At 33.3% G+C, this 24,802-nt stretch overlaps 5 protein-coding genes across 9 annotated transcripts; 1 reads left to right on the top strand and 4 right to left on the bottom strand.

Moving 5' to 3' along the window:
• Positions 1-94: 94 nt before the first annotated feature.
• Positions 95-6,500, bottom strand: gbb (TGF-beta family member glass bottom boat). Of its 2 annotated transcripts, none has more exons than XR_014878072.1 (7): positions 5,942-6,500; positions 3,654-3,843; positions 3,247-3,401; positions 2,616-2,816; positions 2,148-2,256; positions 1,416-1,550; positions 95-1,053 (listed from the first exon to the last, which is right to left on the bottom strand). XR_014878072.1 is itself a non-coding variant. In XM_085187011.1 (7 exons), the coding sequence occupies exons 1-7, from the start codon at positions 6,312-6,314 to the stop codon at positions 928-930; spliced, it is 1,254 nt and encodes a 417-aa protein (XP_085043137.1). In that variant the 5' UTR covers positions 6,315-6,490; the 3' UTR covers positions 95-927. The 2 variants fall into 2 exon arrangements, 1 of the variants encoding a protein (XP_085043137.1); XM_085187011.1 differs by having other exon boundaries at positions 2,148-2,221; positions 5,942-6,490.
• Positions 6,501-9,381: 2,881 nt separating this feature from the next.
• Positions 9,382-11,454, bottom strand: c12.1 (spliceosome-associated protein CWC15). The gene is made up of 5 exons (XM_085187048.1): positions 11,324-11,454; positions 11,005-11,151; positions 10,657-10,936; positions 9,787-9,891; positions 9,382-9,597 (listed from the first exon to the last, which is right to left on the bottom strand). Exons 2-5 carry the CDS (start codon positions 11,133-11,135, stop codon positions 9,460-9,462), a joined length of 654 nt encoding a protein of 217 aa, XP_085043174.1. The 5' UTR covers positions 11,136-11,151; positions 11,324-11,454; the 3' UTR covers positions 9,382-9,459.
• Positions 11,455-11,685: 231 nt separating this feature from the next.
• On the top strand, positions 11,686-16,584 carry Caper (RNA-binding protein 39-like protein Caper). 3 transcript variants are annotated; one of them, XM_085186991.1, is made up of 10 exons: positions 11,708-11,845; positions 12,324-12,378; positions 12,924-12,972; positions 13,123-13,180; positions 13,432-13,511; positions 13,647-14,394; positions 14,478-14,744; positions 14,926-15,141; positions 15,662-15,786; positions 16,192-16,584. In XM_085186991.1, exons 4-10 carry the CDS (start codon positions 13,178-13,180, stop codon positions 16,478-16,480), a joined length of 1,728 nt encoding a protein of 575 aa, XP_085043117.1. In that variant the 5' UTR covers positions 11,708-11,845; positions 12,324-12,378; positions 12,924-12,972; positions 13,123-13,177; the 3' UTR covers positions 16,481-16,584. The 3 variants fall into 3 exon arrangements, with proteins under 3 accessions (XP_085043107.1, XP_085043117.1, XP_085043122.1); XM_085186996.1 differs by lacking the exon at positions 12,924-12,972; XM_085186981.1 differs by lacking the exons at positions 12,924-12,972; positions 13,123-13,180 and having other exon boundaries at positions 11,686-11,845.
• A 702-nt stretch (positions 16,585-17,286) lies between these two features.
• LOC146541503 (uncharacterized) lies at positions 17,287-20,011 on the bottom strand. Of its 2 annotated transcripts, XM_085187031.1 has the most exons (4): positions 19,344-20,011; positions 18,989-19,138; positions 17,991-18,342; positions 17,287-17,552 (listed from the first exon to the last, which is right to left on the bottom strand). In XM_085187031.1, the coding sequence occupies exons 1-4, from the start codon at positions 19,409-19,411 to the stop codon at positions 17,349-17,351; spliced, it is 774 nt and encodes a 257-aa protein (XP_085043157.1). In that variant the 5' UTR covers positions 19,412-20,011; the 3' UTR covers positions 17,287-17,348. The 2 variants fall into 2 exon arrangements, with proteins under 2 accessions (XP_085043157.1, XP_085043165.1); XM_085187039.1 differs by lacking the exon at positions 18,989-19,138.
• Positions 20,012-20,143: 132 nt separating this feature from the next.
• LOC146541502 (uncharacterized) lies at positions 20,144-23,050 on the bottom strand. Its single transcript, XM_085187022.1, has 4 exons — positions 22,828-23,050; positions 22,250-22,678; positions 21,124-21,286; positions 20,144-20,385 (listed from the first exon to the last, which is right to left on the bottom strand). The coding sequence occupies exons 1-4, from the start codon at positions 22,988-22,990 to the stop codon at positions 20,160-20,162; spliced, it is 981 nt and encodes a 326-aa protein (XP_085043148.1). The 5' UTR covers positions 22,991-23,050; the 3' UTR covers positions 20,144-20,159.
• Between the last annotated feature and the right edge of the window lie 1,752 nt (positions 23,051-24,802).

Genomic DNA, 24,802 nt, shown 5'->3' with positions numbered 1-24,802 from the left:
AAATATCTGTACAGAACCTACTTATAAATATAGAAAGGATATTTCAGGGTACATAGGAACATTATTATAACAAAAAAAATCTAAACAGAAACTGTACAGAACCAAAAAAACTATTTATTGTACTAAAAATAGGTACCTGATCCATTTGCTTTTTCTTAAAATTGAATTTATGTCAAAACAATAAATAGCCTAAAATTTGCAAATATCACTTATTTGCATTACTTAAAAAATGTCTCAATAACTTTAAAAACGATTCATTGTATTGAATTGACAATGTATAAATGACTATTATTTCCTACGCTTATCTCTAATTTTAAAAGTAATTATTTAATAATAATATGTTAATATTATTTATGAACTTACATAGAGATTGCTATAAAAATGTTAAAATAATATACATATATCTACTTTAAAAATGTAATTTATATATAAATAATAATTAAAAAATATATAAAAATATTCGCATACATAATTTTACATATATATACCTTACAGTAATTCTCTAAGGTCTATTAGTATTTTTATATTAAAAAATACTTCATTAAACCAATATACAAAACTGGGTTGTCATATTTCAAGGCTTTCGACGACATTAGTTGAGTATTACTCTCATCAATCTAAAACTATAATATAAATAATAAGTTCTATAAATAGAACGGTAAATTAAAAAAGACTTATAAGAAAAATATTTTTTAATACAAGATAATCGAAAGCCCAAATTCATTGTGTATTTTTTAGAAAACATACTTATTAGATACTTCCTCAAGATTCCTGGTTAATGGAGACAAAAATACAATCTATAATATCCCCAGATAATTTGATAAATAAAATGCATCGTACATTTATAGACTAATTCAGCTACCTAACATTTATCTCTAGTTAAGACTAGGTGTGATTGCCGATATTAATACTAAGTAAAAATACAAGTTAGTGACATCCGCAACTTTTGACAACCATATTTTTATATTTACGTAATATCACGTTGGAATCGTCGGTATAATACAAGACGGAAATTGGCGAAAGTTTTATTGGAGCACATGATGGTTTCGGTACCTGAAAAAAGAAATATAATAAGTATGCATTACGAATGTATGTTACATAAAAAGATATATTTATGATGTATTCCGCACAGAGGGAACCTTGTATTAAGACCTGTTCCCATTAAGACACTTCGGTTCCCTATTTGCCGCGTAAGCTTATTACGTAATTAATAATGAAGAATAATTTAGCATTAAGTATATAGTTCAATTGTGAATTGTTTTATTTTTATATTATTGATATTATTCAGATTTGAAAGGGTGTGCTTTAAGTTTTTCAGTACTTTAGTGTCAATTGACAAGAAGTTAAAAAAGATTTGTTTACAATCATATAAATTAAAATATAATTTTAAGTATAATAAAATTATGAAACCAAACCTGTGTGGGATTTAAAAGATGAACCAAAGTCTGCACGATTGCGTGATTTGTTGCATTTTTGTGTGCGTTTAGAGGAAAATTGCATTCACCACTACAATAAAATGCGCCATATCCGTCAGGTGCGATGATCCAGTCCTGTAACGAAAGGTACTTTAATCGTGTCTAATTTTTATTAAGCATAACTAGTATTTATTTCATATTTTTTTACAATACATTATGTAAATGATAATTTTGCAAGGTAATAAACATCTCCTAAATATACCTTTCCTAAGTATGGAATACTGAGTGTACATACCACTTTATTTTTATTTTTTTTAAATGTGCTTATTTTATTGTTGTAAACATTAAAGTACTTTGTACGGGTATTATAATATACAGACTATAAAATATACAAACTACTTTCATGAGGCTGCTTTGCCTCAAGTTATTGGGATGATAATTACAAATAAAAAATAGTTAGGCCCGTATTTATAAACTGCTCTCAAGTCAAGGATCAGTCTTGAGATGCCGTTTTCATTCACAGATATATAATTTATGAATGAAAACAGCATTTTAAGATAGATCTCAGACTTGAGAGCGGTTTATAAATACGGGCCTTACTTACAACGTTTAGTTTTACAACTACCAAACAATTTTCAATATATAAATATACAACAGCAAATATTTTACTTTAAGAGTGATGTTAAATATTAAGTAAGTATACTTTAATACGAGAATGATGATTGGTCTCACCTGCCATTCTAAATCCTTGAAGCTGACGTAAAGTGTTTGAATTTCGCAGCTTCTGGTCGTCCAGTGTGTCGTATCTGGAATTTCAATAAACGTCTTATTGGGTTTATTTCTGAAAATAAATAATGACATAAAAAAGGCTAGAAATAAAATTTCCTACGTATAATTGCTAACAGGTGCCTAAGTGTTTTTGAATATATCAACATTAGTACACAAAAATACTATTTAAATTATTACAACATTAGATAACTTTGGATTTTATCTGTACACATTGATTTTCGAGGATATCATTTTTTAATTTCAAAGATTTCTTGACTAAATTATATTAGAAGAAATCTCGATATCGTATTTATAAAAAGCTGAAATTACCAAATTCAAAACTTTCTACATTCGATTTAATAATATATTTTGATAAAGCAATAATTTTTAGGTACTTACTATGTTATAAATTAATAAAAAATATATACTAGCCTGTTAAAGGGTTTCTTAAATAATTTTCTGAATAACCGTTGTTCCGCCACCTTCGTGCTTCACGTTTTTTACGCGCTCCTGCGTCGGTGCTACCAAGCTTGGGGCCATTCTTGAAAAATGCTACCATAAAAGGTTGTTTTCCGTCCAAATTACCACCGTGAGTCTCGTCCAGTCCAATCTCCTCTGGTTTTACATGACGTTCTGAAGCATAAATAAAAAAAACTATTATTATATTTGACTTTGTTGTTAAGGTAAGCTTAAGGTTAATTCGGATCCGATTTCAATTGATTCTTGCTTGCTCTAGCTTGTTTAGTACTTATGAAAGTATTATATCTATACTGTACTGTTAGCTAGTGTATTTTGTATTCTCTAAAAATAGCGTAGTAGGTGCGAGTAGATTAATCAATTTTTACATTTAGATTATATCTAACTATATTTTACTATAACAGTTTCAATTTTCATTGTTTTTCTCACTTCATCATTGTTATGAAATATTTGTCAATTTTCGTATAATCCGTTAAAAATAAATTGTATCAAATCTTAGCATTTTTGTCTTTTATTTTAATAATAAATTATTGATGATATACGGAGGTCACAGACAATAAAATAATATATATATATTTATATCTACCTGGTTGTGTATGCGGATGCATAGTAATGAAGAAGCCGCGGTTATCGACTGGAGCATTCAGCCATGTCGCTAATGCTGCAGTCACATTCAGTTCTAGCCAGCCTTCAGCTCCAGCGCTAGTATTGACTGCAGCAATACGTTCCATCTCAATTCCCCTGAAAAATAAATAAATAATCACAATAAGTTTCATAATAAAAGTTTGATACTAATCAAATGGCTCGTAGTATATTCGTAGCCATGCACTCCACGATGAACCCAGAATTAAGTTCCTGATAGTACCGTAGTAGGTACCGAGCTATTAATATATAACAAAAGAGCCTTAAAATATCTACATATTAACAAAATCTGTCCAGTTTCATATATAGGTATGTATAAAACTTTAAAATAATTAGCAAACTTTCTTTTACCCCAAGTTATCCACGCTTATCACTCGATGTGCCACGACAGTGTATAACGCTGTCGGATCGACCGTGTGAGAAGCCGCCTGATGTAGACGCAGTTCTGCTGTGAGAAGGGAGGAGGCGTCCCCTGGGGCGCTAGCGACGTCAAACCAGACGTGACGGCCATGTCCGTGTCGTAATGCACCCAAGTGGTGTTCTGTAAAGACGTTCAATATAATGTTTAATCTCGCAAAAGTTTGCACAAAATAGCTTCCCTCAGCTTCACCCGCCGTGCACAGCATGTGGTGGATCCTAGTATTCGTGTAGCAACCAAATATAACATAGGCAAGGCGTTAACAAAAAACAGCTGTATTGTAAATTGAAATTATTAAAATGTGTGTAAGTATACATTACACATGTTAATAGTACCAAACATTATCATTACATACTTAATTGTAAATAGCAAAGATTAAACATAATATAGGTACCTATTTATATGTTAATCTATTCAGCTATCAGAATAATAATATGCTAATTTTTGAATATATCGGAACAGGTGTATCTCCGTATCGTTTGACAAACCCGATATAACTTGATCCTATTGCACGTGCAAGATGAGACATATGTATGGTATGAGGATGAGGTATCTCACATTTTGAATTATGTATTTAAAATGAGGCCCGAACAGATTGAGTATAAACAGCAAATGAAATTTGAGCCTAAAATTAATGAAACAACAAAAGGTATGCATATTTTTTAAATTATATTTTGTCAATATTCTATAAAACAAATGTAGGCAAGCAACGGTTTAGAAATTATATCTCTTTCATGTCGTAAAAATAATATGCATACTTGCAAAGTCAATGATATAACAGTACCCAATAAATAAAATAAATTGTATATTAATTAATTAATAAATACCCAACTATGAAAATAATATTTTATAAGAAACAATACTTCTAAACAATACGTCTTTCGACATCCTAAATTAAGATCACCTAGGCTCTTTTGACATTGATCGAATAATGCAAATGTAAATTGAAGCATTCTTGAAAGTCATTTAGTTTTGAAATACACTAAAAATAATCCCTTTACTCTTTGTCATACAAAAAGATAATAGCTTAAAAAATTAAATCTTCTGAGAAGTTTCCTAATAAACAAATGGGAGTGGATGAGACAATACATTTTAATTTGAGTGTTCCATGGATCATAGGTATGCGAGTCATTTACTTATGGCTGAGTCATTTTTACCTGCACCCTCTCGTCCTTATTGAAAAAAACTTCATTAGAAATATAAAAGTTTATCTTTTAACAAAGTATTATCTGTGGGAATACGATGTAATTACCCAAAAAATATTATTATAGAAACTTTTTTTAATTATTGTTATTTAATTATTGTTTTGGGTTCTATAACATTCATATGTCTCCGATAACAATTTTTCTCAGATATCCTTTACGTACAGACAGCGATTAGTTACAATTTTATTATATGTGTAGATACATAAACATTTCTCAACAGAAATCTCCAAGTAACATAAAACTTTATTTTGTACAGACAAAATTAATCAAATATTACTTTTCTACATTTTTGTCTGTCTCTATCATCTCATCTATGTGTTTGTTGTTGGCTTTTGACGCAAACACTGCTGAACGGAATGAAAGTCCGACAAAGATATATTCTCGAGACAAACACCTACTTACGTACTTAAATTTTTATTCAAAAAGACAAGACAAACATGGTGATGAAACGTAGTGACTGACGGGTCACCTGATGGTAAGTGATCACCGCCCACGATCCCATGCAACAGTAGAGGAGCTATAGGTGCGTTGCCGGCTTTTAAGGTATCGAGGCAAGGCAATATCTTAAAAATGCAGAAATTGAAGGTAGAACAAAAGCTACTCTTACTAAACCCATACATCGGAGTAGTGCAATACGAGATAAACAAATAAAATCTATTTTTTTTATATTTTCAATATGCAAGATGCAACTTCAACAAAGATATAGTTATTTATATTCTACTTTATAGCAAAGATATATTGAATTGAATTAGTAAATTAATAATAACTACTTATTATCTTGCAATAATAAATAATAACTGTAATAATAAGGACTATTGTACAAACAAAGTAAAACTTGTTATGATACCTAACTACTGATAAAACTTTACGTAAATAACATTCTGAGAAAATACTCAATGCGCATATATTTGCAAATTCTGCGTTAATGAATATTAACGTACCAGTATAATGTAAACAAAGTAAAAAGAGCCCGCCTTTACTAATAAAACTTTTAGAAAACTATATAAAACACTTACTTTTACTCTGGAATGTCATTATTAAATCGCTCTCATCGATTGCGTGCTGCTCTTCACCGCTAAGGGCCATTTCGGAACTACGAGTTGGTCGAGCTTGCTCATGTTCCTCCGCCAACTGCTTGTAGACGTCCAACAAGAAACTAGGCGCCGAACGGTCCAACGGCGGAGCTTGTGAACGTCTCGGTCTTTCACCTAAACCCAGAAGCTCCAATATTTCATGTTCTACCACTTGCCGTTCGTGTCGCGTCATGGAGTGATGTATTATAGTCTGGTCTATACCATTATCTATATAAAGCCCAGAAAGAGCGGCGTCTATTGTGATGATAGACAGTAGTAAAGAAGCACACCACAACACCGTTTTCCATCTAGCCATGGTTACTGCTATCGTAGTGCCGAGTGTCCACCTTCAAAGCGGCTATTCAACTGGCGAATGAGCCAGGCACTAGCCACAACACACAAATGCGCCCGAGACGGGACCAGCCAGGCAGCCACTGAACCTGCCCACTCAAGGTGGGCCGCCGACCGCCGACCGCCGCGCTCGCCGCAACCCCCCCTCCCCCAACATCGTATAAAATGATGTAAACATCTGAGGAACGGCCGGTCAGCCGCACGCATTCGCATGTCTTTATAGTTTATACTTATTCTGACTTCTGATTGAGAATTCGAAACACACACTCACGGATGAACAAGCTACCGTACCACTTGACGTATTAGTTTACTTTATATTCTAATTATAGAGAAATTGAAACATAAACAAGCAAATAAACATATTACAGAATATGTAAACAAGTATATAACTAGAATAATATAAATTGATGTTATATTATAATTATGTTAACTATAGTTAAATTATGTGTGGGCGTAGGAAATATTCGATTAAAAACAAGAATCCCAAAAGATCATTGTCCACACTCAGACCACACTATACGGCTACAACAAGTGAGACAATTATGAGGAACGTTCAATTATCACAAGCGTCATTAATAAAACCTCTTATTTTCCTCTAAGAATGTTTATTTTGTTAATGTGTAAAAGGTAAATATTAGTTGGTACTTGGTAGGCATGTGCTTAAATATTTTTTTTTTTAAGCTTCATGCAGTATCCCGCAAATAGCAAGGTAAGTAAGCAGAGGTAACATAGCGTTAAAACAGTCTGCTCTCGTATAAGACACACTTCGCTCGTTCGCCACTTTCCCCCGAATTCTCGAACACACAACCGTTGCATTTACAGTCGCACGCTTGTGCCCCTGCGCCATGACGGTGTGATATCTACACTTACTTATATTAATATAACAAAGAGGAAGAGTTGGTTTGTTTGTTTAAGCGATAAGATCTCTGGAACTACTGGTCTTTTTCTACATTCCTCAGGATCAGGAGTGCTTTTCATCCATCTATGCTCAGAACTGCGATTCACTATACGAGGCATTCAGAATTTAGACAGTCGTAGCTTATCTGGCGTACATCTAACCTTCACTATGGGTTTCTAGTTGTGCAATAAAAAAACTTTTTTGTGCAATAAAAAAACTAGATCACAACAAAGATTTTGGATCTGACAATGTTTCTCCAGCTTATTTGATACATTGCGCTGAATTGTTTGCTTTACCCTTAGAAAAATATACTATATTTGTTTGGCAAAATTCTTTTCAATGTCCACCAGTATGGTTTTATCAATGGTAAGTCTACTACTCTGTACAAATTTAGTATATTTTTGTGAAATATTAATAGATGCGGTCGACATGAGAAATAGAGTAAGTAGATGTCATTTATACTGACTTTAGTAAAGCATTTGATTTAGTACCTCCTCCTCCCGTACTACTTCATAAATTGTCTACATTGGAGTCGTGAATTCTGTACTAAGCTGGCTAAAATCGTCTCACAGAAAGGCAGTTCTATGTTGTAGGTAATGGATATAAATCTATAAAATGTAATAATATATCTGGGGTTCCCCAATGTTCACATTTAAGTCCTGTTTTATCTATATATATAAAATCGAAAGGTCACTCACTCATCACAAAATCTCAGAAAATACATGTGCTAGGAATCTCAAATTTTGCATAGGAGTTACTTATAGGACGTAGGTGCTCGCTAAGACTTGTTTTTTGGGGTCGAAAGTTTATATGAAACTTCGTTACTACAAATGCTAGGAATCTCAAATTTTGCATAGACGTCACTAGGACATAGTCACGGAGACAGAAATTAATAATAACATAGTTCACGCGGGAAAAACCGCGAGCGGGTCGCTAGTTTAATATATTTATAAACGATCTGCCAAATACTTTCCTTTTCTCTACGCCATTTATGTTTGCTGATGACCTAAAAATTGTAAAAACTATCTATAATTCCAACGATATCCGTGTGTAAGCTGAATGGCATGATACTTAATACCAATAAATTCTCCCATATAACTTTTACAAAGAAGAAACGCCAAACATCTCTAAATTTTACCCAGGGGGCTCTCCTATTAATACAATAGAAACGATTAGAGACTTGGGTATTATCTTCGATACACATAGACATCATTGGTAAGGCCAGTAGAATGCTTGGATTTGTAATAAGAAACTCTAACATTTTCAAAAAATCTCGTACAAAATTAGCCCTATACAAGAGCTTAGTAGTAAGTTTATTAGAGTACAGCTGTGTTGTATGAAGACCTCATTATGCTTCTCACTGTTTTAGAATCCAGAGACTACAAAACCGTTCCTTATATCTACCATCTTGCGTTGGGTAAATCGAGGACACTTAAAAGCTACGCAGATAGGCTTGTGTATTTTAGGTTAGATAGCTTGGAGAAAAGAAGAGAAATATTAGATTCGCTTTTCATATACAAAAGCATTAATAATAATTACACAACACAATACAATCATTCTGCTTTAAAGTACCAAGAAGTACACGCAAGCCGTCTAACCTTCTCGAAGTGCCTTTTCAAATACCCATTTTAGGTAAAAATTCCTGTCTCGCTTTTGTAAAATCTTAAATGAGGAATGCGCCTTAGATCCATTTAGAGAATAGACTCTTTGCTTAGATTGCGCAGAAACCCAACAAAACGTCCCTAATGTTTTTTTTATTTTTATCTCTTTTATATTTATTTTTATTACTAATGTCATTTTTACATTATCATTAAGTTTTTTAGCAAAATTATAATTGTTGTAACCTGTCCTTTTAAAAATAATTAAACTTTATGTATGTCTTTTACAAATAATAAACATTTTTATGTATTACTTTTGTATATTAATCCCTAATGTTGCATGCGGTATTCACCTTAAAAAGTAAAGCATTTAGTGATAAGAAATTTATTATTGTAAAATTTATGTAATTACCACTGGTGTATCTGAATAAATAAATAAATAAACACACAATGCCTCAAGAATTCATCGCAAATTGGAGTAGCGAGGATTTTAGTTGAATTTACATTTTATCACTAAAAATAAATAAACAAGGAAATTATTTATAAAATATTTATTACAAATTATCAATAAGCCAAACATTATAAACAAATTTATTCACTACTATTCATTATAACTATTTTACATATTTCTCCATAAACTTTTTGTGGAATTCTGACCTTAGGGAATCATTAATAAATGTATTTGCTTTCTTTTCTGGTTCAGAACGTGCACAGTTTTTGAACACTACATCGTCATCCCAGCGTCGTTTTACCTGTAAAACAATATTATACTTGTTACAGAAAGAGAAAAATGAATTTATTTAATAATAATTACAACTGTTTGTTGATTTTGTTTGTTTTTGAAGATGAAAAAACATCATTTAACATGACATTATTGTCAAATAAAAATAAGTGCATATTTGTAATACCACAACACACCAAAAAATGCACACAAAGAATACCTTCAAGTCATTTTTTTGTCCAGCTGCAGAGTAGTTCAGTAATGGATTACCAGATAAGATATTCTCCATTCTTATTCTTTCTTCTTCTTGTTTTTTTTCAGCTTCCTAAAAAAAATATCTATTAATCTGTTACATATAATATTTTTATATAATCTAATAGGACTATACATTAGTACATTAAAAGCATTACTTAACAAGATTTGGATGATTTATGATATTTACTTATATTCATAATTTAACTGTTGGCTGTCATGGTGCAGTGGGACGAGTGTGACTGTAAATGAGATGGTTGAGGGTGACATCTTCAAACAGGGGACAGATTATATTTAGTTTATATTCATTCATAATGCTCTGGTAGCTTTAGTGTACGGCATTGCATTTCACCACTCAACACACACAATGTATTTTAAATTTTGACAGAAAGTGGGTAACAAAATGTCTTAGCTCTAAGGTTCCTGTAGTCTGTACCTATATATAATATTCTTAATTCAACACAAAATAATATACATACATTTAATAGAAAATAAAATTTAGTCTCGGTGGCTACCCTACCATAGAGAAAAGTTTTCAAATGCACAAAAGTCACAATATTAGAACAATTTATTATATATTTTTTTAGCTCCATGCTTTCTTTCAAATAGGGCAGAGTAGGAAGAGGGGAATGGGGGGGAGGTCTTGTGTTAAGACACTGCAGAGGCAGTGCATGTTGAGTGATAGAAAGCAAGACTTAGCATTGCACTTCTTCTGGTTAGAAAATGAAACAATTCATTTCCCTTTGAAGGAACCCATAAGCTTTGCACCGCAATGGCTTCACCTAAAAATAATTTAAATAGATATGACTCCCATACAAAAATAATATCTTAAGGTTACCTTTTTTGCTTGCTCAATTGCTCTTTCCTTTTTAATTTTATTTAATTCTGCTAATAAAGCTGCTGTATCATCGTCAGAGTCTTCTGAAGCGGAAGAATCACCTTCTAAGGGATCATCTGCGTCTAAACTAGCTGCAGGAACTTGATCTATTTTTAGTCGTTTAACAATAGGCTCAGCTGGTCTTCTTGCTCCTGGTGCTTTGATTTCTTTTTCTCTTTCGTCGAGTTCTTTGCGAAAATCTCTTGAACGTAGCTCATCAGTAGTTCCTTGGCCTTGTTCCCTACAAAAAATGAGGTATTTAAATGGTATTCGTTCTACTTTACTAAGAAAAAAATTCTATAATCGTACCTGTATTTCAATTTTGTATGGCCGGGAAGATCTCTGCTAGAATATTGACGAGATATTGCACTTAAATCTTTCTCACCCCGTCCTTGCCCACCTCTAGCAGGATCGAAAGTTGGCCTAGCAGCAGTAGTCATTGTAAAAGTCAGGACACTAAAATTTTATACTAACAATTTACAAAAGGTATTAAAAGTTTGTATAAAAGACCTCGAACGTGAACTTGAGTGCACTAATATATAAAGTATTAAGTATTAATTAGTATATAAATATCATCTTTTAATTGCTACGAATTATAACACTAACAATATTTGATTATTACACTTACACTACAAATTCATGAACTACAAGTGCAAATCTACAAACAAAACAGCGTGACAAATCGACAAAACTAGTGTTGCCGATCGATAGTCGACTATCGATATTCTATCGATAGTTGTCCGATAGTAGGACTATCGATATTTTAATCGATAGTATCGATATTTTCGATAGTATCGATCCCTTTTCTTACTTAAACAAATTAAAAATATATTTTGAAGTTAATATAATTTTCTATTTAAGATATTTTGAACGCCAAAAATGTACCATAGCTATAAATTCTTTCGGTTCATTTGCTTAAATTAAGGAAACATCGAAATCAAAATTCGAAATTTCGAATACTTTAAATTTTTTATCTGTATTCTATTTATTCTGTAACATTCTGTAATTTGTCTCAAATCTCAATGTTTTATGGTGGTTTTCTTTAACGCTCGAAGATTTCTTTAATAATAATTTTATTTCCAGATAATATTTCACAAACTTCTTAATATATTTTGCATTATTTGTCATCGATAAACGACACAAACTTAAGGTAAATTATATAAATTATTAAACGTTATAACATTTCTACAAACATCGAGGAAAAATTAAACCTTCGCCATTTTGTACTTGCAATGCTGATACATAGTACATAGGTACATGGAATTTTATTATAAAATCATGTACGTGTTTTTTAGTTAAATAATACAATATGTTTTCTAAGGCCTACCGAATAATACATATAATTACACCTATATATTACATTTAGTATTCAGTACTACAATTAAGAAGATAATCAATTAAGTTTTAAATATTTTTATGTTAATAAAATATATATTTATTTAATTACATTGTTATGTACATATCAAAGCTTAGTACGTTCTGTATGTGTATTTTTACAGCTATGCATGACAACACTTTTTATTCATTTTATCGTGTGAATAAAAACAGTATTATAATTTTAAAGTATTACAAATTATTTTATATTGTATACAATACCCTTTTATCTTAGTATTTATATTTTTTTACAGAATGGCCGAAGACTTTGATGTGGAAGCAATGCTAGAAGCTCCTTATAACAAATTGGTAAGTAATCAAACTTTTACTTTATTATTTGAAATAAACTGTTTTATCAATATTGAGTGTTTTATACTGAAGTATTTAAATTATATTACGAATAAAACTTACCTATATTTATAGTAAATGTTATATTCAATTAATACATGATAGTTTAGTTACAAATTTACTGTTTGAACAACCATCAAAGCATAATTCATTACATTTAAAATAATAAATTAAAAGAAATATCTGTATTTATCATAATATCATATTTATTATGTATATGTTATACATATTATATTTGTTCCATGTTATATACATTGTATCTAATATATATGATAAATAAATAAATAATTATTGCATAAACAAAATATGTATGCAGTGACTGGTGATGGTTAGTGACATTTTAGGTTAGGCTGTTCAAAAATATCATAACCTTAAAAATTACAAATTGTCTATTATTATTACATTTATCTACTAACAAAATTTTATACAATGGCATCTTTGAACAGTTTCTTACTAAGATACAATGAAACAAAATTACATTTGAGATTCATTTCTTGTATTTATAGAACTTTGTGGTAATTGTCCAGCATACTTCACCGACCTGAACAAAATGAGGTATCGACTACTATACTTAATTTTTTTCATCTTACATTTTTTACTTCAATTAATTAAGTATTAACTTGTTCTCTATTAAAAACAATGCATTATAAGTCAGTTTTCAAATTGAAAAGGACCATGCGCTGATGGGTCGTAAATCTTTTACAGAAGTATCCCTGTGTGATGTTAGCGCTGTGTACATCCTTAATCAGTGGTTTTCCGAATGGTAAGTGTAGAACGGGGACCAATTCAACCACCTCTAGGACCTAACATGATTGTGAAAGCAATCTTCTCTACTGTAGCATAGGAATAAAAACCAACATTTGGGAATTTCATAAATGACATATATGAATATGTCATTCATGAAAGTTCACAGATGATTTCATACAGTTCATTCAATTAACTAATGCAAATTTTATTTATTCACTCGGCGTGTGTTGCTGTGGCGCTGCTTCTACCTTGTGCTTTGTGTGACAGGATAACACTTCCTCTTCAAAACACCGGTCGGACAAGTATTCTGACAAGCATAGAGACAAAGAAAAGGACAACAATCGAAGGTATATATTCCTTACATTTACTTAACTACACATACTGTTTGCTAAACTATTTTAATTGTTAATACATTTATAATTATATTCACGAGAAAAAAATAGTAAAGTATCTTACTTAGACAAGTCATATTTCTTTTTTAGACGAAGCAGGTCGAGAGATAGAAGAAAATCAAGAGATAGGGATTCGCTCCGTACTAGAGAAAAGGATGACAAAAAGGACAAAGATCGTGAACGCGATCGCGACCGTGATCGTGACCGAGATCGCGTTCGTGAGCGAGAACGGGATAAGGACCGTCGCGATCGCGATAATGACAGATCTAATAGGGATAAGGACAGGGATCGCGCGGACAGGCCCGACCGAGGTGACCGGGGCGACCGTGGCGACAGGGTAGAAAGAGCGGATCGGGTAGAGCGAGCGGACAGAGGAGATCGAGTGGAGAGAGGGGACCGAGCGGACAGGGCAGACCGGCCAGACCGAGGGGACCGCGGTGAACGCGGCGACAAGGACAGGGAACGGGAAAGGGATCGAGACAAAAGGCATAGTAAAGACAAAGAACGCAGTCGAGATAGTGAACGAGAGAAAAGCCGCGACGGGCAAGCTATTCGTAGAGATAGAAGTCGTGATAAGGAACGAGAGACAGAAAGGACCGAGTACAGATCTAAATCTCGCGGTATAGAACCTAAAGGTGATGACTTACCTCCAGAAGAGAGAGATTTAAGAACTGTTTTTTGTATGCAATTATCTCAAAGAATTAGAGCCAAGGATTTAGAAGAATTTTTTTCTTCTGTAGGCAAAGTTAGAGATGTGAGGCTTATCACTTGTAATAAAACTAGAAGATTTAAAGGAATATCATACATAGAATTTAAAGATGCTGAATCTGTACCTTTGGTAAGTTGGAACTTTTATTAAATAACAAATTTAAATAAATAAAAAAGAAACATAATAAATAATAATATACTTATTTATTTCAGGCATTAGGTTTGACAGGACAAAAGTTACTTGGTGTTCCCATAATTGTACAACATACGCAAGCTGAGAAAAATAGAGTAGGCAACACACTTCCTAACTTAGCACCAAAGGCTAGCAATGGACCAACTCGGCTATATGTAGGCTCGTTACATTTTAACATCAGTGAAGATATGTTAAGGGGAATATTTGAACCATTTGGAAAAATTGATCACATTCAACTAATGACTGATCCTGATACAGGAAAAAGCAAAGGCTATGGATTTTTAACAGTATGTAATTTTATTACTACAATTATTATAATTTACAAATGCTGTTAATTTTTGTATGTTATGTTAAAATAAATATATTTCTGTTCCTACATGTAATATGTACTATAAATATCAGTTGTGTTAATACTTAATACTGTCCAAATATGGAAAAAAGATTTATTAAAAACTGTAACTTTTACAGTTCCACCATGCAGCTGATGCAAAGAAAGCAATGGAGCAGTTGAATGGTTTTGAGCTTGCGGGGCGGCCTATGAAAGTAGGAAATGTGACGGAGCGCACAGACGGCGGGTCAAGCACGCGTTTTGACGCAGACGAGCTGGACCGCGCCGGCGTCGACCTCGGGGCGACAGGCCGCTTACAACTTATGTTTAAACTGGCGGAAGGAACCGGCTTACAAGTGAGTTTATGAATTATATGCATTTTGTTATTTTGACGCCATAAAGGTTCTTCTTCTCTAGCAAAAGAATATTTTATGTGTGCAATGTCAGAATGCCAATGAGTGAACAATAGAATGAATATTACTAAAGAGAGATGAGTGAAAATAATTAATTAATTTCACTCATCAGTTATTTCCACAAAGCACAGGTAAGGCCAGTTGTTGCGCAAGGGCACAAGCATATTATAGCGTGACAGGTTGTGGGGTCGATTTCCACTCGACAAAATGAAATATATTTATTATTTTCACTTCCTCACTATGTTAACGAAGCAAAGCGCAGGATAAAGTTCTGTCACTCAACACGAAATATCTCCAGAGTTCGACGGAAAGTGGGAATTTGTTTCTATGTTCCCTGTGCCTACCCTGCTGTGTATTGGTGTAACCAGCGTAAAGCTAAAAACCTAACTATACTAATTGAATATTTTAGATATGTATATATCAGGTTAAGCATGTCAATAAAATATTTTTTTTATTTAAACAGATACCACCTGCAGCCGCGTCTGTTTTAATGGGTGCTGGATCCACACTAGTTGCACCTCAGCCACAAGTAGCACCACCAATTGCAACACAATGCTTTATGCTCAACAACATGTTTGACCCATCATCGTAAGTATTTATCTTTTTTATTTAAAATTAGTTATGATGAGAAATAAACAAAAAAATATTAATTTTATTTTATTGAATTAAATGAGCACTTAGAATAAATAGGCAAACTTGATGTTTATTTTTATTTAACAAAAAAAAATGTAAAGAACAGACTAGGTGTTAATAATAATCATGTTTTTTTTTGATTGGGCAGAACTTATTCAAAGCATCAAAAATTGTATTTGCACATTGCATTATATTTACATAAAATAGCAGTATATGGTTTTATTTTTTACTCTAAAGTATGGCTGCCGTTTATATCCTATATTCTAATATGTTTATCTCAAGACAAAGTGTTATTTCTAATGTTGTCTATCAATGTCAATGAAAATCCACCAACGACTCAAACAATATTTTCTTAAACAGAGAAACGAACCCAAGCTGGGACATAGAGATCAGGGATGATGTTATCAGTGAATGCAACAAGCACGGCGGCGTATTACACGTATACGTGGACAAGGCGTCGCCGCAGGGCAATGTGTACTGCAAGTGCCCCACTATAGCCACCGCCGTGGCCTCCGTGAACTCTCTCCACGGCCGCTGGTTCGCCGGACGCGTCATCACGGCGGCCTACGTGCCCCTCGTCAATTACCACTCGCTGTTCCCGGACGCCATGACAGCCTTGTCACTGCTTCTGCCTACGCGACAGCGATAAACGTACAATTATGTTAATGCAAAGCAATATATTATAAGGACTTAGGATGTCTAGTGGTGTTCTGTATGTTAGGTCATATTAAATACACATTATATGTGATTTCACTTGGTTTTTTTATTGGTTATGCAACTGCTTTTTTGAATTTACCAGATCGGGCAGAGGGAACCTAGTTTAAGTGTTTAGAGCCCAAACAAGAATTTTATCCATTTTTGGAGGTACACACTGACACTTGAGCAGAATGTGTATTTTATATAAAGGAACAAAGTGACGCCGAACTCCGCATAGCTAATATGTGTATATGCGCGAGTTCATACCTGTGTTCAGAAATTTATACTAATAAAGTATTTGTCGGGTTATACAAATACTAATCACAAAATACTATTTACTGTTGAATTTGACTAAGAACTATTATGAATTATCATAGGATAATAAATATTATTTTTTGTGTATACCATCTGCTGTTTCCCAAAATGTAACATATTATGTCTGATAAAAATATACTCTATTCAGGATGTGACCTTAAATCACTTGTTATATTGAACTACATGCTTGAATGCCTTTTTTTCAGCTTCACTCTGTATCCCTAGTGAGGTAGCCCGAGATAACGGAGCTCCAAAAGCATGGCACGGGCTAAAAACAATTTATACATTTAGAAAGCATTTTTTATTAGACTTCTTTTACAAAAAGTTTCTTCTACTTTTTTCGTGCACGGGGACGCTTTTTGTGTGTGACGTTTTGCACTTAGCACCAGAATTGAAGACATAGGTTAGTTTTATTAGGGTATTAAAATAATAAATAAACGTAAATACTATAATTATTTCGATTTATTATTATTTTTTTAATAATATGAGTATAATGTTGCTAAAAATTATTCCGCCCTTATCCAATCTATTTCTAGGGTAGCAGGACCTTTTTGTTTGATGGTTTGATAAACACCCCCATATATTTGAATGCCTATACTGGTCACCTGAGAAGTATCTAACACCTCGTTATTATTTACTCGCTTTCCTCTATAATAAGCTTTGAATTCTGAAAATGGTAACGTGCGTACTGCAAATTCATCCTTTGGAGCCTGAAATAAATATAAACGTCATATTAACAGCGACAATTCTATTATTTTAGGTCGGAAGAGAAAAGAGCAGCATGGGCACAATCGTGACCGTACCGCGACAGTTGCGGGTTCGATTCCTACTCTGAGGAAAGAAATTATAATTTATTAATATTTTCATTCCTTCGCTCTGGTAAAAAGAGCAAAAAACAGCGTAGATTTCCTCCACTCAACACGTAATGCTTTGAAAATTAGGCAACGTGAGCTCCGGACAGTGGGCAACAAAATATCTTATTACTAGGTTCCCTCTGCCTACCCTGCTATATGCGGGATTCAGCGTGAAGCTGAAAAAAAACCGAAAAGAAAAGAAAGAAAGTGAGCACTAAGGGAAATATACATATCAATTAAAAAAGTATCATATGTATTTCAGTATCAAACTTTTTTTATATAGGTGGTAGGTACCTGAAAATATTGCTCAAAGGAATAATTGGGCTCGTCATTTAATCCTTTGTGACGGAGAACAACTTTGAAACCATTGTATTGTCCTTGACTACGGCAATAAATTTGCAACTTGGTGTAGTCTCTTAAATCATAAAACCCAAGAGACCGTATTCCAGCGAAGCCAGCGCCATTCGGTTGAGGATTTAACAAAGCAAAGAATATAGCTCTCCTGAATTGAGAATTCTGGTGTATTACAAATACTGCTTTCGACATTCCAACGCTGCGTACTGTGTCGGACTGCTCTTGCCAATTATTGACGTTATCATCTTTTGTAAAATCAAACAAGTATTTTTCAGTCAGTGCACTAATATCGCTGGAATGAAAATATTGTACTATTTATAAACGATTTAAGTGGAAAACAGACATTTAGATATAGGTTATTTTAGGTTACGGCATGATTTAAAATGAAAAAATGTTTGGATAGATAGAAATGGATACTTTTGACCATATGGACTGCAGCACGAGGTTATCTGTTCAAATAATTATAGTTTTTAACCTAGAGATATTTGGCATTTATTCGATTCTGGAAAAACTACGTAAGTATGAAGTTAAGTAAAAGACTAAAAGTACAACAAGCCAAATTATTCGTTATTTTTATTTAAACTTATCAAACACGTGGACATGGCTTTAAGGACATAACTAATAGCTAGGTAGGTACTTGTACTACTTATATAAAACAATGTTTTCATTAAAATGCGGTTATTTTTATTTTACAATTGAGAACTTTTATCATCATAAAATTTTTAAAAGTTACGAAATTATCTATAACTATCGAGGTAGCTATTATTATATTAAAATGTAAATAAAATAAGTAATGAATATCCAAATTTTAAAATTGTAATTGTTGTCTAACTACAGCGTTATTTCTTATGTTAAATTAAATATTATATTATGATGACAAGTCTATTTTGTACTAGCTATAACATTTAACAATTTCATATAATAAACTTATTACTTACGTGCTCACGATTGTTTGCTTACAAAAAACCCCAAATTCAAGAGTTAAAAAAACCAATCCCGTAAACGTCAGAAAATTTATTTTACGTCGACACATGATTATGCAAAATAACTTACTGATATCTTCTAGTTGAATAATATTGAATGGATTACTACAATTTAAAAAATGTATGTAATGTAATATAAATTATCAAGTAGGTATAATACATGTTTACCAACTCTACTGAGCACTTGACATTGTTATCATTTTTTGTGTTATTGACTCCTAGTGATATCTCTTTGTTTAACTCTAAATCACATTTTTAATATGACTTGCATAGAATTAATGACATATTATTACCACAACTTTTTACTTACAGTTGATTCAAGTCCGTATGTAGAACGCATGTAATGGCGTCCTCTTCATTGAACTCTTTCTCGTTCATCGTAGTAACTCATGATATTGATTTTTCAAACTTTGAGTTCTCAAAATTTAGTTTGACACTGTTATATTTGTCAACTATATGAACTTTATTAATACTGGATATACATTTATAGCCCAACAAATTGACGTGGTTGTTCCGTTGTATAGAAATGATACTAGATTTTATATGACATTGTAATTTTCTATACTTAAGTAGTCAGTCATGCATAATTTATAAAAGTTAAAAGTTTATCAAAAATTTGCCATTACAATTGTTTTTCTTAGAATTTTTTTATTTACTTTCAAGAATATACTTAGGTGTATATAATATAAATCAATTAAAAAGAATTATTGGAATGTCTTAGTAATATCAATTGGTCGCAGGTACGTAAGCAATTTGTAATTACACATGTTAATTCTTATACATATTTGCATCTAATTTACGGCATACGGCATGTTCTCTACACATATTTCATAAATAGTATAAAATAGTGATTTATATTATTTTTTGCCGTAAATTTTAAAAGATATTCTCAATACTTATTTGAATATAAGATTCTGACTTATAAAAAATTATTGCATTGGGAATATATATAGTAGAGCTATTCATGATATTCCCATATTCAAACCACGACTGGATCAATTGCGTTTGATACTTAAAGGTAATTACTAGAAATACCCGTTGTTCGAAATTAACAAATGTACCATACACAGTTGCGATCCTAAATTCATATAAAAAAATAACAACACAGAATTTGATTTAATATAATTTATTTCCCACCACCTATTCCGTTGTTGTGTTTTAAAATACCGATATTTCTTAGATATCGCACTATAAATGGAGTAGCTGTTAATGTGATTGCTATTCTCGCCGGTGCTAATATTTTATGAATTCCATAAGCAATTACGAAAGTCCCGGCATTTGATGTCACGGCATTTGATATTGTTCCTTCGCCGATATTCAAATATTTTAGTATGGTCATTACGTCTACTCCACTGAAAAATTTTATAATTGTCAGTTAAATGGAATAAATTCAAAAGTAAGTGAATCCGTACAGGTACAGTACGATCGATGAGTCGTACCCGCCCTGAAGTTAGGCTTTCTTAACTTTTGCGCATTGTTTGTTCACTTGGGAAGAAAATAAGAGTTCAGACACTCCGCTCTCCACTTTCGCCGAATTCTGGAGGTATTGCGTGTTGAGTGGCGGAACTGAATGCCGCCTTAATAGTAAAAATGTACAAATACATAACGACAAAAAATGTCTTTTGATTTTACCATAATAGATTTATTTAAGTTAGGTATGTAAGGGCATATTTCAAGACGAAGATTATTAGTTTAATATAAATACATAATATAAACTTTAAATGTAGCGAGTAATTTAAAAATACACAAATATTATAATAATAGTTGCACCAACTTGTTTTTGATGATATCATTGGTATTAGTGAATTTATTTTTAAATGAATATTATTAGCACGATACTTCATTGACATGCAACAGGAATGTTGACATTAATCGAAATCTTAATAGAATACTAAGTGTGAAAGAAGTATTTTAATAAGTATGTACGTTTTGAGCGCCATTAAAAACCCCTATATTTACAGGGGTTATATGTGTTTCCTATTCGCTATCAAAGTACATGAAAAAATCTTTCTTTACGTTATTTAAAATTTATATAATTAAGATTTAAAAATTTGCCAACATTCCAATTTTATGAAATTGCGACCACATACCTAGAGACTAAGAGGTAACATCCCCCTAGAGATAGCAGAGATATTGATACATGAAATATTACAACTGTTGAACCATAATCTCTGACAGCTTTTTTTAATTTTTCTTTGGCACTCAAAGGAGGGTCTGTTGTTGTACACATTTTCCTCACCCCAATGGGTATAACTATGCTTTGAAAAAATTGAAATAACCAAAATTAACTTAAACAATTGAAATAATGTTTGTAAGCAATTCTTTGAATAAATTTAAATTGTATTGAAGTATATTAAATAGTTTATTTAACTTGATTAAAATGTATGTAATATTCCATTAATTATCAACTAAATATTAAAACAATAAAGTACAAAATATGAGTAAAAAATCTAAGAAGTACATAGTCTGTTCTGTTAGCAATGGCTGTGAAAACTTCATCATTTAAAGTTTAATTTGTATAATAGATGTCACTAGTTTAAAAAGGATATTTCAGGGTTACGCTGGCAAAATGAATGTCTGGAAGAAGGATGAAATTAGCAATTGATGATGAAAAATATAGTAATGAAGGAAATAAATGTCTCCCTCTATGTGAATTTTTACAAAGAATACAAATAAATTGAGTAAATATCAAAAATAAACGAAAAACTGGAAAACAACTACTAGTACATCAATTATCAAAGTATGAAGTGTAATAAATATTTATAAGTGTATAAGTATATCTGATATATAAATATTTTATGCAGACATCCTTTTTATGTCTATTTAATTTCACACTTGACTTACTAACTTTACATGGTTATATTTAATGTAAACATATAATTTAAATAAGGCTGAATTTTAAAATTATCAACTAATCTTCATCTATTACACCAAATTTTGCCCAAACAATGTTCAGTACTTAGATATTAACACCATCACAGCTTTTAACTCTGTATGATATGATAGGCTAAATGAAGCAAGTCAAAATTTTATTTATAAACAACTTTTATATTTTAGGAGACATTATTTATAGAGTATAGCATACATTAGCATTTTTTTAAATTAATAAAATGTGAATAAAGCATAAGTCATTATAAATAATAAAAATAATATGGAATTCAAATGAATTTTAAATAAAATGTTATTCATATTTTAAAGTTTACATCTAAACTATACCTTTCTTATACATATTTCCAGAATACTCTCGTTTCAAAGTTAAATAATGAGCACTGTGCAGGTGATCTGACAAGTATTTATATCCTTGCCCCCATTGCGACCCTGGCATATTGAGATAAGTGTGATTACCGCTGAATGGGCTTGGTACATTACTTTGCATGGATGAAGATAGGCTAACAGCACCACGAGAGTCATATTTGTTTACATAAGGATCATATTGCAAAGTTACATCAATCCTAGATATTTCTTCGTTTTGATTAAAAGTATTGATAACAGGACCTGACAAATCTCTTGCTCTTAATGGAGAAAATCTACCCATTTCTGCTTCATTTATATTGATCACATTTGAAGGCAGCTTAAGAGATGCTACTTGTGGATATTTAACTATTGGTGAATTGTGTATTGTTTTGCCAATATGATTACAACCACCTAATAAGAAGAAATTATGTACTTATAATCCCATAAATCAGATTTTTTTTAATCCATTATATCGAACTACTTACAAAGCAACAATCTATATTCATCTAATTATAGCAAAAGCGTAATTTATTTAATAATAAAGAGACTTTTCCGCTTACCAAAAAAAGTATTCTTAAAATACTTATTACTACTTGAATTAATGCTTGTTTTAAAAGAAATTTGCAACATTTTGCCAAATATATAATACCAATCCTGCGGTCCTGCAATATTTGTCCTTGACTTTATAGACACAAAAGAATAAATATGTATAAACGTTAACATAAAATATAATCACCGCATAACGGCATACCTAATATTTCCACTATATCCATAGACTCACCTATTCATTTTTATCTACATTTATGATAGCTTTGACATAGGCCTGCTCGATACGATTCGATACAAGCGAATAAGATCCACTCGAGTAACGATACAAATCAATCAGGCATCAATACATAATTATTATATAAATAGTGGCCCCCGCGCGGCTCTCTCCAATTAATTTTTCCGAAACAATCGTAAGTGACTTAACTGAAGATATCACGCTGTATTCTTAGTGGGGTTATTAGAGAGATGGGAGCGCCAAACGTTGTTTAAGTGTATTTAAGAAAAAATATTAATATTTTAGTGTGGTTATTTAAACTGTTGTGCACTAAATAAATCGCATTGGGTATTTATTGGGACTGCTTCCAAAAATTGTTTTATAAAACAAAAAAATAGTTATTTCACACCTATTTAGATAGACGGTCAGTACGCGTTCACGTTCGCGGTGAGGGTTGAGAACGCCCGCTCCCGCTTTCACCCGATTACCGCCGGTGTACCCCAGGAGAGTATCCTCTCCCCTGCGCTCTACTCCTGGTACACCGACGCGTGCCAGCCACCCAGGACACGCTACTCGCCCTGTACGCGGACGACGTCGCCCTGATGACCAAGAGCCTCAACGCCAACCACGCCGCCGTAAAGCTCCAGCGAGCGCTCGATCTGCTGCCGGACTGGCTCGCGGAGTGGAGGCTCTCGCTCAACGTGGCCAAGACCCAAATCCTTTCACTTGGGGGCCACAGGAGCCTGCCACCTCCGCTAAGCCTGCAGGGGCAGCAGATCCTATGGAAGCCCACCGCGACGTACCTTGGCGTCGTGGTTGATCGGAGGCTCTCAATGTCGGGGCAAGTGAAGAAGGCCGCCAACGCAGCGAAGGTAGCGCTGCACCTGCTGCGCCCCCTCTTCCGTTCCCGCCTACCCCTCCGTCTGAAGCTCTCTCTGTACAAGAAGTACGTCTGGCCGCACTTCACCTACGCCGCCCCGGCGTAACCATATTCTCCGGCTCGCGTCCAACGCGTTCAGCCGTGCGGCTGTCTCGGACCACCTGCACCTTCACAGCATCGCGCCGTGGCACACGCGGCCCCCTGACGTACGACGCCTGCCGAGGGAACTCCTCTCTCCCCCTGAATCCGATCCCGAGTCCGACTCCTGAGCTGCCACCTCGGTCGCTGGTCGCTTAAGCTGGGCCTCCCTCGGGTCTACCGAGGGTCTCACCTGGCTGAGCTTGACCGCCCAGGTGGCATCTAGCTCATCCTTCCCCCTCTGAAACAATCTCCCCCCCCCCCCCAGTGCCCCTGTCACACAAGACAGGCGCAATCTCCCGTCCCATAGGCAAACGCCACCCCAATGACGCACCCATGTTAATGGGTGGAGGTAGCAGCCGCGAAAATAGGGCCAACGCCCTGCCTTCGCTTCCCGGCTCACGGGCCGGAAGAAAGAACTCAACTCAACGGTCAGTACGCGCGCAGTGCAAACGTAATCTTTCCTGCATAAATATCGAACCTGATCCTAAATCTTAAAATCTCGGTTTATCCCTATCATCATACAAATAATAATTTTATAAACAATATTACACAACAAATCGTGCAAAAGTATTTCTCCGATTCAATAATACTGTTATTTACAAAACTCTTAGCATTTAGCAATTTAGTCGAACAGCCAGGGTGGAAGCCCCGGAGCCAACCCTGCCAGCCCTTACGACGGCTGCAACATTCCAATCGCCACGTGCACCTCGAACCGCCACCGGGGAGGTGGGGGACGGAGCTACAAATAGAT

Source organism: Heliconius melpomene, chromosome 1, assembly GCF_056956725.1.
Source record: "Heliconius melpomene rosina isolate 202511_hmr_F chromosome 1, ASM5695672v1, whole genome shotgun sequence".
NCBI lineage: Eukaryota > Metazoa > Arthropoda > Insecta > Lepidoptera > Nymphalidae > Heliconius > Heliconius melpomene.
This window is presented reverse-complemented; position numbering and strand designations above follow the sequence as displayed.